The sequence below is a fragment of the Gadus macrocephalus genome, chromosome 9 (assembly GCF_031168955.1).
Source record: "Gadus macrocephalus chromosome 9, ASM3116895v1".
Taxonomy (NCBI): Eukaryota; Metazoa; Chordata; class Actinopteri; order Gadiformes; family Gadidae; genus Gadus; species Gadus macrocephalus.
In genome coordinates, this window is record NC_082390.1 from 19,117,767 (window position 1) to 19,133,330 (window position 15,564).

The 15,564-nt window shown below is 40.4% G+C and overlaps 2 protein-coding genes across 6 annotated transcripts; both read right to left on the reverse strand.

Annotated features, from left to right (window-relative positions):
* Positions 1-427: 427 nt before the first annotated feature.
* lctlb (lactase-like b) lies at positions 428-6,174 on the reverse strand. Of its 5 annotated transcripts, XR_009527469.1 has the most exons (16): positions 5,902-6,174; positions 4,541-4,727; positions 4,269-4,429; positions 4,059-4,146; positions 3,860-3,969; positions 3,609-3,737; positions 3,369-3,464; positions 3,192-3,246; positions 2,928-3,093; positions 2,541-2,814; positions 2,211-2,337; positions 1,898-2,097; positions 1,624-1,687; positions 1,260-1,334; positions 870-914; positions 615-709 (listed from the first exon to the last, which is right to left on the reverse strand). XR_009527469.1 is itself a non-coding variant. In XM_060061939.1 (15 exons), the coding sequence occupies exons 2-15, from the start codon at positions 4,668-4,670 to the stop codon at positions 594-596; spliced, it is 1,761 nt and encodes a 586-aa protein (XP_059917922.1). In that variant the 5' UTR covers positions 4,671-4,727; positions 5,902-6,174; the 3' UTR covers positions 428-593. The 5 variants fall into 5 exon arrangements, 4 of the variants coding, with proteins under 4 accessions (XP_059917922.1, XP_059917921.1, XP_059917924.1 ...); XM_060061939.1 differs by lacking the exon at positions 1,260-1,334 and having other exon boundaries at positions 428-709; positions 2,541-2,818; positions 2,932-3,093; XM_060061938.1 differs by lacking the exon at positions 1,260-1,334 and having other exon boundaries at positions 428-709.
* Positions 6,175-6,291: 117 nt separating this feature from the next.
* On the reverse strand, positions 6,292-7,974 carry snapc5 (small nuclear RNA activating complex, polypeptide 5). Its single transcript, XM_060062054.1, has 4 exons — positions 7,818-7,974; positions 7,359-7,480; positions 7,158-7,238; positions 6,292-6,894 (listed from the first exon to the last, which is right to left on the reverse strand). Exons 2-4 carry the CDS (start codon positions 7,446-7,448, stop codon positions 6,712-6,714), a joined length of 354 nt encoding a protein of 117 aa, XP_059918037.1. The 5' UTR covers positions 7,449-7,480; positions 7,818-7,974; the 3' UTR covers positions 6,292-6,711.
* Between the last annotated feature and the right edge of the window lie 7,590 nt (positions 7,975-15,564).

Genomic DNA, 15,564 nt, shown 5'->3' on the forward strand with positions numbered 1-15,564 from the left:
TTTGCATACATTGCTTGAATAATATAAGTACATACATGCAAGCAACGGTGTCAATAAGAAATTCATTTTGTTTGTGTTTCTTTTTGTTAGTTACATATAATGTGGTTTGTAATTTGTCTTTCATCCACAAAGATATATGTTTTGAAATCAAATATATTTTAATATAACAATTGAGCGGATGACGATGAGGATGAGGATAACAATTGAGGTATTCACAAAGAATCTGTGGACCCCTATTGTATTTATGAATACTGATGTGCTCCCATGACCAGGGCCTGTGTTGGGCTAACCCATGACACAATTGGCTTAGACACATTTATGCCTAACATAGCTTTTATTGGGCTCATAAAGGCCTAGCCGCTGGAGCTTTCAATCATGTCTTAAAAAACAATGTTCCACAAGTCAGATCAAAACAATCCAATACAAATGTTTTAACTTTTTTATTGGGATCATTCCAATCAAATAATTTAGAAAAAATTCATGCAAAGCGCAACCGAGGAGAATTGCTTGACTTTATAGGCCTCTTTTATTTTGCCATAAGTCTATTTGCAACAACCAGGCACTCACTAGAAAATTGCTTTAAGAGCTGTTCTCTAGTTCCTTCTCCGCAGCAAGAACATCAGGAAGACGGCACTGAGGAGGATGCAGAGAGTGCAGACGGTCGGAACAACGATCTCCGTCACCATCTCCATGTGGCTGGTCAAGGGATCTGGAAGAATGCACGGAGACTAACTTTAACAACCCAATAACTGAACAATGTACAGGGCAAACAAAGACAGATTGACCATGCTCAAGCACAGCCCTCAAAGGGTTAATCTTCTCTTTTCTTTCACCTACAGTACTGGACTGTTTACAATAAGCATCCTTACCATGGATAAGTCTTAGAATATTGGCAGCAGTGCTCCGCTGTTCCTCTAACAAAGAAAGAGAAAATACTTATTGAACCAAAACACATTAACCCTTTGAGAACTGCAGGCACATTGTGCACGTGTCAGGTTTATGTTGCAGCAGCTTTGTTGTTAAAAGCGTTAAAAGTACAGCCAGATAAAGTTAAAACCTGTTTTTGTTAAAAGGTTAGAATCAAAAAAAAGATTGTAAGCAAAGAAGAAGAAAACGATGCACAGATGCAGAAGTTGTACTGCAATGTTAGTTTGAAACAGTTTGGCGAGTGCCGTTCTTGAAGTCAGACACAAAGGCACACACACACATCAGCAAATAATAACGTTTTATTCAACAATAAACGAGTTATTGGTATGTACCCCTTAATCTCTAAACTTCATCATGCACTGGCCAAACCTTTGGCATTTCTGCATTTTCCTTGGCTTTTCTTCTAGCTGGAGAGGCAAACAAAGAAAAACCCTGTTAGAGACTTTGGTAACTAGTCTTTACCTTTATTAAAGGGAACTTGCTGATTTGATCCGACCAACTTGTCTGCATTGGTCTTTATTTAAAGTAAATAAAGAACAATAGCTCCTGTTCCGAGTCAAATCGATTCATTGCTTCTACTCGAATCAAATAACTTTGGATTATTTTAAGCTAGAATCTTTATTTGTTTACCCCAGCTAGTTTGTTTTTTCCTGTCACCACTACTACCTGTATGACAATCATTAGTTGTAAACCTACCTGCGGCTAGGAGCTGGTTGCTAGAAGAACAGGTCTCAGTGGCCCTCCGCTTCCAGGTCTCCACCTTGGATAAAGTTTCAATGGAGTAACTCAACCCTTATGCATTCAGTATCATCACAAGAGGCGTGTGTTGGAACTGGTTACTGGCAACTAAGTTACATTTTTGAAAGAGAAAGTTGAAGTTTAATCCTTAAAAAAACAAAAGTGGATGTGTTAAGAACAACATAGGAGGGAAAGGGCTTGAAGATATATTGGCATGCAGCCTTTCTATTACCTCTCTTTGATTGGGGAAGCCATTGGAACTGATGATACGCTTGTAATACTGAACAGAAGCCTTGGGGTACCGGGGCTTGTTCTTGCTCCTGAAGTCCACGTAGTACAGGCCAAACCTCTCGGAATAGCCCTCGTCCCACTCAAACTTGTCCAGCAGAGACCAGGCGGTGTAGCCTCGCACATTGACTCCATCTTTAATGGCTATAAGTCACAAAGAAGTATGAATTTATTTCAAACAAACTTGACAGCCCCTTGAATTAGAGAGGCCCTTCATTTTGGTGATTCTCACTGAGTAGAGTTGCATACTTACGCACCTTTGAGCATCTCATTGATATAGTCTCTGTAATATTTTATTCTCCAGTCATCACAGAGCTCTGTGCACTGCATCTTCTCAGAGACTCCATTTTCCGTCACGTAAAGCATTGGGTTCCCGTACTGGGCCTGAACAAGAACAAACAACATTGGGGTTGTTAAACTGGTCCTTAAAAAGGATGAACAACACTGTTCTGTAACATGGATCCTAAACAAGCATATCACAACATCTGCGTGCAAACTACAGCATTTAAATATCGTATTTTCTCCATGGTTCCCTAATCTTGTGGACAAATTAACCGAGAAAGTCTGAGGTAAAGATAGCTCGTCACCTTGACAAAGTTGAGAAGGCGTCTGAACCCCCAGGGCACGGAGTAGAGCCACTCGGAGCCGGGGTCTGGCCATCGGGGGTCCACCAGCTCTGCCAGGTCCCGGTCGGTGAAGAAGCTGGCCCCGCCGCGGCTCGCTGGGTAGTTCTTCTGGGTGATGTAGCGGGTGGTGAAGTGGCCGATGCCCAAGAAGTCACAAGTACCCTTAATGTAGCTCTTCTCCTGGGAGGAGAAGCTGGGCAGACGAGATGATCCCAGGCCCTGCTGGGTGCTCTTCCTTCCTGCATACACCACGTGTGTCCAGCCATGGTTAAATACCTGATACAGTCCAGAAACTACAAACATGGCTTCACGTTGACAAAGGCTGAGAATTAGCGAGTAGAGTTTTACTTGCCGATATAGTCTTTCATCACTTGGGGGTAGTCCCCGTGGAAAATAGGGGTGGCAAACCAGCCCAGGTAGAACTGCACGTATCGCTCAGCGGCTTCAATGTCTTTCTGGTTGTTGATGTCCACAGGCTCTCCCCATTCCCCAGAGAGAGAGATGCCCACCAGACCTGCACATGTTCTTAAGTCAGTCTGTGCTCAAACACATGGGCTACATGATATATAATGGGTTCCATCTATTAATCAGAAGATCCGCAATCTAACTCACCTTTTTGTCTCCCCCGCCATTGAGTGTCATAGGTGTGCCAAACCTTAGCATGGGCCTGTGGCAATGATGGGAAACAGAATAGCTTTACATATTAGATTTGAACTAAAGTTAAGACATCAACTGAGATTTTTACTTCATTTGCTGTATTATATGTTTGTATATTATGCTCCTGGTCACCTTGATAATGTTGTGGGCAGTCCGGTAGGCACCGGTTCCACGCATCTTGAGGCCAGGTGCATGCTCACCCGTTTCATATCCCTCCACAGCTACAGACTAAAGTCAGTAAAGCAACGTTTGGATAGCAATAGGTGTTAGTGCCCGAGGGCATCATTTCAAACTCACTGGGCTAACTGGGGGGGCTGTGGATGGATACGTTACAACATTGGAGTGGAGGATGAAGAAATTACTTGAACCTACCCATGGGTTGTTGAAAGTGATCCAGTATTTCACCCGGTTGCCAAACTTCTCAAAGCACAGGCTGGCGAAATCATTGAAATGATTGACGATGCTAACATTTTGCCAGCCACCATATTTTTCCTGTAAGACCTAGACATAAGAAAACGGTAAACCAATCAGAAAAAGATTATAAAGCAATTAATTCATTTATAGATGTAAAATTGAAACGGAATAGGATATTGATCAGTCTGGGATGTTGGTTATACACACACCTGTGGAAGGTCCCAGTGATACAGAGTGACAATGGGAGTGATCTTGTTCTCCAACAGATGGTCAATTAGTTCATTGTAGTATTGTATTCCTTTTTCGTTGATATGGTCAGCTGCAAAATATATTACAGCACTTTGTACTTGTCTTTTAAGCATAGAAATGGCTTTGTGGCCCTTAGGGAAAAAATAAAAAAGCACTTACATTTAATCCCAGTGGGAATGATTCTTGGCCAGGAGATGGAAAAGCGATAGTGGTTCAGTTTCAACTCATTCATCAAGGACACGTCATCCTTAACAGGGAAACCACAATGGGAGACAGAGTGGCTACTTGTTATGACCCAATGTACACCCGCAGAGATCATTCACATGAAGGATCAACACAAACGAGAGGTGGTGTTTGCCCTGTCCACACCTTGACTTTGTAGTAGCCTTCGCCAGAGGAGTCTCCAGTGTCATTGCGTAGTACTCTCCCTTTCTTATGGGAGAACACGTCCCAGATGCTCAGCCCTTTTCCATCTTTGTCCCAGGCTCCTTCTGTTTGATAGGCCGAACTGCCGGCGCCCCACGAAAATCCTGGAAAATTTAACATTTTACCAACACTAAAATCCACTCAATATTACATTTACATGCAAACACCCACCCCTCATTATTGTTGTTCACATTATGGGTGTAGTAGAGTTATACCAGTTGGAAAAGTGCCGTAATAGAAGGAGCTGCTGCGGTCGTTCTTTGTCCAGTCGAAGTCCTCAGCCGCAGACAAACACAGCACCAACAGAAGCACATGGCACACCGGGGCTGCACAGCGGGGCAGCATCGTATCCCTGGTCCGGCAGCACTACTACCGCCTCGATCCACTACAGTCGCTCACAGACTTTAGCAGGAAAATAAATCACCATCGAATTATTATCAGTGATTATTTTATCAATACAAATTATTTAATCTTGTCATTGATCGTACCACTGGAACATCTATAATATATGAGAATGTATGTGAAGCATTGTTGTAGGACAGATAACCCTTGAACTGCAATAGTTAATTACAATACAGAAAAGGCCATCAGGAGCGATGAAAGGGAGCTAGATCAAAGGGGAGCCCATGTCCCTTGTGCAGAGCCAAATAACGCTATACAGGCTCAACCGAGTGTGAGCACATTTTGCTGAGGTGGACGTGTCCTTTACAAAACATAGTTTCACCTTTGTAAGCAGAGTGACTATACGAAGAGTTGATAGATATGACAAAACACAAATACAATTATATTCGGGCTGACTGCCTCCAAGTACTTGTGAATTGCATTGGCTGCACGCACATGAAGTCTCTCCGTGATCTTTTTTGGTACAAATTACAAAGCCATTGCTTGATGGATATTTTGTGTCATCTAAATCAGGTATGCGGGCAAATTATCTTAACACCTCTAGCAGAAAAGTTTGCCTCTATTTTGTTTAGTCCATGCCTTCACACATTTCTTCATTAAAGTGTATTTAGATACAGTAACAGCATTTGTATTATGATGAAGGCCTATTCTAGTTTATTATCTCTGACAGTTTGCATTTGCTATTTGGATTTCAGTACAATGCATTAGCATGAGTAACTCAATGTTATGTAACAATTGAAAAGCTATTGCCATGGACTGAAAAGGAAAGGTGATTGATTTGTCACATTTCAAATGGGAAAGCCCCTAGCTAATGATTATTTCAGATTTTGGATTACATAAATCTGTTTCGTCAGTATAATAGACCATATAGTTGAGCAATTACCCTGCATGTGTATATAATCATATTATCTGCATTAGCACTATCTTTGAATGAGTAATATGACAGGTAATTATCTTTGCGGACCCACGTCTGTAACCTACGGCATCCTTTATTTGTTAGGTTGCAGACTTGCAGACTGATTCAATATGACCAGATTATTTAAACACAGATTACCGTTAACCTACAAGCAGCCTCCATTCCAGTTGAATAACAATACCAATTTTGCAGCTATTAAATCAATCTTAATTAAACATGTTGCAGCGGTATAGCATTAAAATGTATCATTTGAATTACCTGTGTGCCTTAGAAAGGTGTTCAGGAACCCGAGAATGCACTAAGTCCCTGGACTAAGCCAAGCTCCACTGTAGCAGTAGTGGATCATGCAGAAGGTATATGAATCTGTAATTTCCCTGCTGTATGTCATTTGCTGTGGCAGCCTGCCTCCGGTTCTGCTGCTCATTGGTGTGAAAGCAGGTTCCATTGTGTCCCTCTCTATTGCTGTTTAGAAAATGCTGAATGGAAACTGTCTGCACTGCATTACCTATTTGGTACAAGTAAATGCATAGGTCAGGTTAGGACACAAACGACACAACTGTATTGTCTTGGTCCCATGGAAAGACATTCATTTCTAGCCATCTATAGCTTAAGATGTGAGCTGATGGGTTAAGGAGTACAAATTGGAAGTTCAGTCAAAACATTTTATTTTGTGCTTATTATTTCTCTAATTACATAACGCAGATTGTCTGCATTCTTATATGGCCCAGCCATATGCTCTCATGCTCAAAGTAACCCACATCCACAGTTCTTTTCACTGGTGCCCTCTGCCCACACATATACAACAGAAACAGAAAACTAACAAGGTATATTGCAACAATGAGACAATTTACCAAAGCATAACACATGTTAAAGGTCAAATGCATCATCTACATACTCCACTCAATACCAAAATGTCACTAAATGTTCATCCTTACCACTGAAATAAATATTATGACTCATGTGAGATACAAAACAGGTCAACAGACCAAAACTTTGCCCTACGTCTTTCAATGGCATAAACACCACTAGAATACTGACCGACAGTTTAGCATATTATTCATCTTCTTCCTATTCTTCGTAATCCTCCTCAGGGGCGAATTCTAGATCATTGTCCTCATCACCATCTTCTTCATCGTCGTCATCATCGTCCTCATCGTCTTCATCCTCCTCCTCCTCATCGTAATCCATAGGAGCACTCAGGAGGAGTTTGGTTTGATTGATCTCGCTTGCATCATCAGGGTTGACCTGAACCTAAATATTCATGGAAAGGACAATAAATTAGTCCAATATCACCCTTCTGGAACTGATGAGGACATTGCCTATACACATACACAAACACAAACCCAGCCATATATAAAGCCCTAGTTTAACTATGGCTTTAGAATAGATGAACTGTAGATGACATTGCACTTTCACAGAAAGACAACAATATACAATTTATCCATAGAATAAAACATGCGTTTGATCCAGAAACTAAAAGTATATGAAATATATTATTTTTATAGCTCTCTTACCTCAGGTTCCAGGGATATGGGGGACGCAGTTCCATCGTCTAGCTTTCCATTAATGATCGATTTCAGGGCTCCTTCTTCAAACTTAAACACAGGGAGACCAGATTATGTATGTAGGTATACAATAGAAACATAAACAACAAATACAGATTATTGTATTGCCAAATCATTAATATTAATACAATCCTAGACTATTCCTTTTACCTTTAGCCGATTTAGCTGGTCCTGCAACATGACTTTGATCTTGAGCAGAGTCTCCTCTTCCTTCTTCAGTTCCTGTAGACGACTGTGCATGTTTAGGGTTGCAGTCTGAACATCACTCGACACTGAAAAAGGAAAAAGCGGAGATTCGTATTAAGAAAAACAATGCAATCCTAGTACACATCCACTGAGCAGACTGGGTCAGATACCAGTATGCAACACGTCGTCTAGCGTTTATTTCGTTTATATTTCACATTGATCAAGGAAGTGCAGCTACAACACAGCTTTGCAGCAGCACTGAGGACAGTATATAGGTCGTCATAGACAGTTTATGAAGACATAACGGTTGTATACTTTAAACATTGATGCTGCTAGCTAGCTGTGGGGTTCACAGATAGGTTGAGACGTGACTAACACCAGCACCGTTCAGCCTTTCACACGCAAGCATCGCACACGGGTTACCTTGGTTTATATATTTTGTCTTATTTCTCCATGTCGCCCTAAAACTGAACTGAACCCGTATTATCTTTTCTAGCTGAATTGCTAATGACAACTAATGTTTTGCTGCAATTTTCTTGATTCACGTGGTTCTGAGGTCACATCCGGAAAAGTATGGCAACGCCCATATTTTTCGGAATACGGCGAAATGGCGACACCGCGTGGCACGAATATGAACATCAGATACAGAAATATGAGGTTTCAGGTCCAGATCCGGACGAAATTCGTCCGTCCGTACCAAACGTTGTCTCCGGTACTACCTCCGTCCGGTTTCAGCGTTGTTATGGATGTTACACAATACATCCTCTAGAGGGCAGTGACTGTCGTGTCACATATTACCGGCATCGACAATCGCAAACATGGCATCTGTAGAGATGATTTTGCTTTGTGTCACCCGAAATCGGCAAAAAAAAAAAGTACAAAAAGTGTAGGCCTAGGCGGCGGTGGCATGTGACACCCCTCACCAACCCGCAGATTCTCTCCTCAAAATGTTGCGCCATTTTTAAATGACCTGTTACAACTCGTTACCAAAGCAGGGGAACAATTATTATAATATTATTATATCCTTTATTTAACCAGGTCTCACCAGAGTCTCATTGAGATTAAAATCTCTTTTACAAGAGAGACCTGGCCAAGATGGACACAGTTGCAACATTAAACACAAGACAAAGTACAAGTTCAATACTAAGTGCAAAAGTAATAATACATTTAGATCATTGACTAAAACATTTGCATTTTCCAATGGAGTCCGACATCAAACTCTTTACTCTTTAACAGCTTTAAATTCACTGGGAGTAATTAGGTCTTGCAGCTTGAGCTGCTTCTGCAGGTTACCCAGGGGAAAAAATACTATAGTTTACTACAGCATTTACTACAGTATACTATATATTACTATAATATACTACAATATAGTGTGGGATTTACTATAGTAATTTTCCAGACATTGTAGTGTACTATGGTAAATACTATAGTGAGTTACAGTGTAGTATACTATAGATTACTATACTATACTACAATATAGTGTGGGATTTACTATAGTAATTTTCCAGACATTGTAGTGTACTATGGTAAATACTATAGTAAGTTACTACACAGTGTAGTATACTATAGATTACTATACTATACTACAATATAGTGTGGGATTTACCATAGTAATTTTCTAGACATTGTAGTGTACTATGGTAAATACTATAGTAAGTCGCTACAAAGTGTAGTATAGATTACTATAGTTAACTATAATATACTTTTTTTTATATATATATTCATCATTCTGTAATTTGTCCTAAAATGAATATGTGAAACATAAGCCAAATATTTGTATTATGTGGAGATTTTTTTGTAGAAACATAAACCACACATAAATATAAAACATAATGCACAACTTGCATAGGTTACAACAGCCAGAATATAATAACAATGAAAGAGAGTACAATTGAAGCCTTACTAACTTTAAACATTTTCTAAAACAGGCATCTTGATACGAATAATTGACTCATCGTGTACGTAGCAAAAGCATTTGCACAAAATATCATTAGGTTTGCAAAGAAGTATTTCATGGGTCTTTCTGAACTTCACAATTTGCTTAGCAGTATTCATCTTAGCGAAATCATCATAGATTCTTAATTGTCTGGAATCCTTTTTTAATCTAAAAATTTGTAGGTACAGCTCTTCACACTTGCATGCTGATAAGCAACCACAATTGAGCTTACAAAGTAGTATGGATTTAATGCTACCATGCTCTCCGTTTTTTAGAGCCACACAAGAATTATTGCGTTTAAAATTTACTGCATACATTTCAGTGGTGTATAAAGTGTGGTGGATGAAACATCTCTTGAATTCTTTGACACTGACCTCTATATCATTTCCAAAGAGAACGGCAGAGAAGGGAGACTAGCGTTAAACACGGGTTGGAATGAAAGGGAAGCGATGTCTGAGATGCAGAGACAGGTTCACGCTATCAGTGTACGTGTGGATTGCGGAAGTATATGCCTGTCCTGGGGGCCTGGGTTAACCAGGCCCCCAGGATAGGCGCATACTTCCGCAATCCACCAGTGCTCAGAGGCCAAGCCTGGTATTGCAGCTGTTTAAACTGGGAGTGGACGGGGGTCCGTCATTTCATGTGGCCCAGAAGTAGATATCGCCGTCCACTCCAATACAAGTGGGGAACAGGATTGTGTCTCCGCAAAAAATGTCAATCAAAGGCTCATAATTATATTTCAACCCTGTTCTAAAAAAAAATAAGTTTTTTCTTTTCAAAACGCCTCCTCAAGCGTTTTATTAGCAGTTTATGTTGGGTGGGCAGCTGAAAGGAGCCGTACTGAAACAAACGGCTCCTTGCTATGGTCCTATTTTGAAGTGCACGGCTCCATTAACTTCCGAATTAAATTAAATTCCGAATTAACTTCCATTAACTCCATTAACTTCCAAAGTCTGAGATTTGTCCTTTTACTTAACATGAATGGCGTTGAACACGGATATATAACACACATATCATTGAAATAGCTGTAACAGGCACGGACGTATTGATTACCTGAATGATTATGGGAGACCTACGTAATTTTCATAATATTGTTAATTGTCTAATATTAACATTTCAGTTGCGTTGGTAGGTATTTCATTTTCATTTGCTTGTTTAGCTATGTATGACAGGGTTATGGTTAGCTATGTATGACAGTTGACAATGTTGGTGTATTACAATTCATTATTTGGGTAGGCTACTCCAACTTCGTTGCTGGTCGATATGTAAAGATTTACTTTTACATAAATTATTGATTGCATTTTTCGTAAATAGTTAGTTGGAAGGAATCTGTTTCTTAAGCAATAACATTGAACTGAATTTTTTAGGCCTACATACGTTTACTATGTTACTATGGTATTATATGGAGCAATCTTACATATTTATGAAGTTTCCAGATCAATAAAGTTCTATCTCTTTTTATTTGAACTGCCTGTATGTCCTCTTGATTATAGTATTACAGTGTGTACCTTGGTTATCAGCTATAATAGAATGGTGTCAATGTGGTATTGGCATATATATTCCAGAATTTGAAAAAGGATATGGATATAGAGTGGGTGACTTTATCAGTATACTCAATCGAGATTGCCACAATAATAACCGCTCTTAGATGGGTTGTAGATACTAAGTTGGTGACAATGTGGTATTGGCATATATATTCCAGAATTTGAAAAAGGATATGGATATAGAGTGGGTGACTTTATCAGTATACTCAATCGAGATGGCCACAAAAATAACCGCTCTTAGATGGGTTGTAGATACTAAGTTTTATAACAGATAATTCAATACGTGAAGATTTGGTGATAGAGGTAAAGCATCTTCTTTTAAATATTATAAGCCTTGGTTTAGTTATTCAGTTCTGTTGGATTCCAGCCCACCATGGAATATATGGCAATGAAATTGCTGATAAATTAGCTAAAAGATACTAACCTAATTAGAAGAATTTAACCTTAAGTATATATATTTTTATTTATTCATTTCGTTTGTTAGTTTGTTTTATTTTGTTTATTTTGTTTCGTTAGTTTGGTTTTTTCTTTGAATTTATTTTTATGATTTAAAGTATCATTTGCCAACGTCCTTGTCACAAACTCCTGTGTAGTATAGGGATGGGCCGATAGTCGATTCTATCGACTATCGACGATAGATGGATTCCATCGTCGATCGTCTCAAGTAGCCGATAAAAAGGCGATAATTATATTTTAATAATTAATATATATATATATTATTTTTTTTTAAAAGCGCTGTGGTAGCTATTTTTTCAACTTAAAAAGCCCCGCAAATTGTAATTGAAATTAACTGGCACCGGTGGAAAACATACTATGTAGCGCTGACCTGCCGTATAGAGTGGCGAAGTCACGCCCCTTCCGGTAGGGCTCATGGGACCTATGAGATCAAAAAATATGAATGGGTGTCAATGGAGAGAAAATAATTATTTTCTGGTCCCAGTCTTTATATGCCCTGGATTACACATATGTTGTTTGTGGATTCAAATGATAATTTTTCATGCAAAGAAAACTAAAAATGTTCGTGAAGAAGTTTGATAATTTTAGGTTTTATGTGAGGCCGCTTTGTGAACTACAGCTCTTCGCTGCTCTCGACGCATATGATATACGTCACCACACCCGCCCTTGGAACTCGGCACAGAGATGGCGATCTCTCTGCCCCACTTCACCGCTTTTTCCAAGGGGAGGATAAAAGCATCGAAAGAGGTGAAAAACATTATAAGTCGGGGCACGTGCAGAGTTTCAGTTATGCCGATGGGAAGATTGTCGGTCTTCTCCACGCCAGTCGCAGGGAGCGTGACGTCACATACGAGCCGTGTAGTCTTTCTCGTTGTGTTTTCTCTACAGCCTTTATCTGAACAATTGCACAATAAACTGTCGAACTCTTTGCATGAAAAATTATCCTTTAAATCCACAAACAACATATGTGTAATCCAGGGCATATAAAGACCGGGACCAGAAAATAATTATTTTCTCTCCATTGACACCCATTCATATTTTTCGATCTCATAGGTCCCATGAGCCCTACCGGAAGGGGCGTGACTTCGCCACTCTATTCACTCACTGCTGCGAGAGGAGAGGGGAGGGGCTCGAAACCTACCGGTCTGCTCGCACGGCTAAATGACATCACACCCCGCTGCACCATTTCCGGGTCACAGCTGTGGTACATGAGCTGTGTTCGAAATCGTTCCCTATTCACTCACTCACTATTCCCTATAGTGTTCATGATATAGTGCACTACATAGGGAACGTACAAACGAGAATTCGGACACTACGCTGAACATTTCTAAACGTCATTTGCGTCAGTAAATGCGCCGGGTATTTGTGTGACGCAGACAGATGCGCCCAGATTGTGTAAACAAACCGGGCACTCTAGAGGAAAGCTCGAGGTTGTATTGATGTTGAATGTTACATTTCCTTGAACAAGTTTTTTCTTATTAATTTTTAATGTTTCATTTTCTTGTTAAATCCCAAATAAATTGTTGATATTTCTAAACGAAAGCCGGAGACTCCATCATTAAATGTAGTCGTTTTCGCCGCTTGCGGTTATTGAGGTTCTTCTTCTCCGGAAAAACACGACTGCATTGCATTGTGGTATATGGGAGTAACACGTAGGGAACATCATATGTACACTCACATTTTGGGTATTTTAAGTGCACTATATAGGGCATGAAATTAACCAGTGAGAATTCGAACAACACTACAAAATAGCGAGCACCCTATATAGTGCACTATATCCGTGATACGGAACGATTTCGAACACAGCTACGAGCTGTGTGTCATCAGCGTGTGTCATGACAGCGCCGCCGGCGCCGACGCATCGAAACTTAAATCAGCGGAGGCTCATGGCTCACGCTGGTCCAAGGGGAAGACCATCGTATTTGTTTTTAAGAAAAAATTCGAAAAATAAAAACGCGATTTTTTTCAAAGTGATAAATTATTATAAATAATTAATATTATACAATTATTATAAAGATGACCCCCGATAGTATCGACTATCGGCGATCGCTAGGGGGCGCTATCGGACGATGGAAGCTTGTAGACGATTGCCCAACCCTAGTGTAGTAGTCCAGTAGGTGGCGGTATATGGGGAAAAACTATGATACTCCACTAAACTAGAAGAAGAAGAAGATCTCTGCATCCGGTACGTCACGGACTAGGTCACGTGTCTTGGCCACATAACGCGGAAGCAAATCGCTCCTGTATGTTACCCTGCGCCACTGAGCAGTTTGTATAGGAATGAATGGGCGGCCATTTTCCAGTCTGTGGTCCATCCTTTAATATGTCCATGCCGTTAACAGATGGCCGAGGGTGTGTCTGACGTATAGGGGGCTAGTCTATGTAGATGCATACTGCAGCCAATCAAATCGCTTCCCACTACAAAGCCGATGTGTGGATAGAAAAGATGACGCAAACAACAGGTGGCTAAAAACAATCCTATCATTCCGCCGGATTTTTCCTGCTTCTCCCTGCTTGTTATTGCAAAATGGATCCAGGAAACGTGTGGAGTTTATTTGCAATACCGCGATCTGATTGGCCGACGGATCCGCCGCTGCCTGAAAAGTTGAACATTCCTCAACTTTTTGACGCAGGTCACGGAGCCTAAATTACGGACGGACCCACAATGCATTTCGCGAGTGCCCCATGCAAAGTCAATGTGATCCGTCGACGGACGTATGTAGTGTGAACAAGGAGGCGACGGTATGGAGTTAGAATCATGCCAAAACCCCGCACACACGCAAAACGTGTTTTGCTCACGCATAACGATTCACCCGCACACAAAACGTGTTTTACTCACGCACAATGATTCAGACACACGCTCAGTGTGGTTTGCAAATACAAAACATCATTCACAAACTAATGCATTTTGCTTCAGAAACAAATACAGTATGTTTTACACAAAGTACAAAAAAATATCCTTCAAGTACACAAAACAATTCTACAAGTACGGAACACGAAAGCTGCGCGTGGATCGGAATGCATTTGCGCGCGGATCGGAATGCATTTGCGCACGGATCAGCAGGGCGGAAAATTTGTGCCAGAAGTCACGTGACAAACAAATGTCCTGTGATTCACACTACAAAACAGGTGGCATTGTTCCTGCCAAACCGCATGGATTCCGTAAGGTTTCCGTACGGTTTCCGTGCGGTTTAGCACTTTTACCTCGCCATTCTAGGGCCAGTTAGTGGCCTTCTTGGCTTTCCATAGAATCCACACACGGTTGGCCGGCATCAAATAAAGATTTTGGGGAGAAAAAAAGATCGTCCTGGCGGCCTTAGACTGACTCAACAGCGCCACCTGCTGTTGTGTAGTGTGAATCACAGGACATTTATTTGTCACGTGACTTTTGGCACTAATTTTCCGCCTTGCTGATCGGTGCGCAAATGCATTCCGATCCACGCGCAGCTTTCGTGTTCCGTACTTGTAGAATTGTTTTGTGTACTTGAAGCATTTATTTTTGTACTTTGTGTAAAACATACTGTATTTGTTTCTGAAGCAAAATGCATTAGTTTGTGAATGATGTTTTTATATTTGCAAACCACACTGAGCGTGTGTGTGTGAATCATTGTGCGTGAGTAAAACACGTTTTGTGTGCGTGTGAATCGTTATGCCTGAGCAAAACACGTTTTGCATGTGTGCAGGGTTTTGGCATGATTCTAACTCCATACTATGACCCACTCCAGACCCACTGAAAGGGTTCCTATCCATATTTATCGTAGGGTGTGAATGGGCCTTTAAGACACGTTAAGGATTCAACAGTCCAGAAAAGTAACATGCTCCCTTATAAAAATATAAAGGATACAATGTTGGAAGCAATATGTTTGTTCTACTAATGCGGCTAATATTGTCAAACTTTAGAGGAAGTCTTGTCAGAGAAAGCAAGTTTATAAAAGTTCCACAATTTCACATGTTTTCGAATAGGCTTATTCGGAAATTAGGTCTTTTGCAACACCTAAATAACTCATTATCTACCATGACAAAATAAGCACTGAAGTAACTGAATCTAACATAACCAACAACCACTCCCTCACACTGAAAGGGAGCCATTTAAGAAGATAACAAATTCAGTAGAAACTAAAAAATAAATCACAGATGGAACCCCTTGATGAGAACCAGATCTAAAACAGCTCTTAATCAGTCTTCAGAAATGTAAAGAGGACCCCATTAGGGTTTTTATAGGATTTCTTGGCTA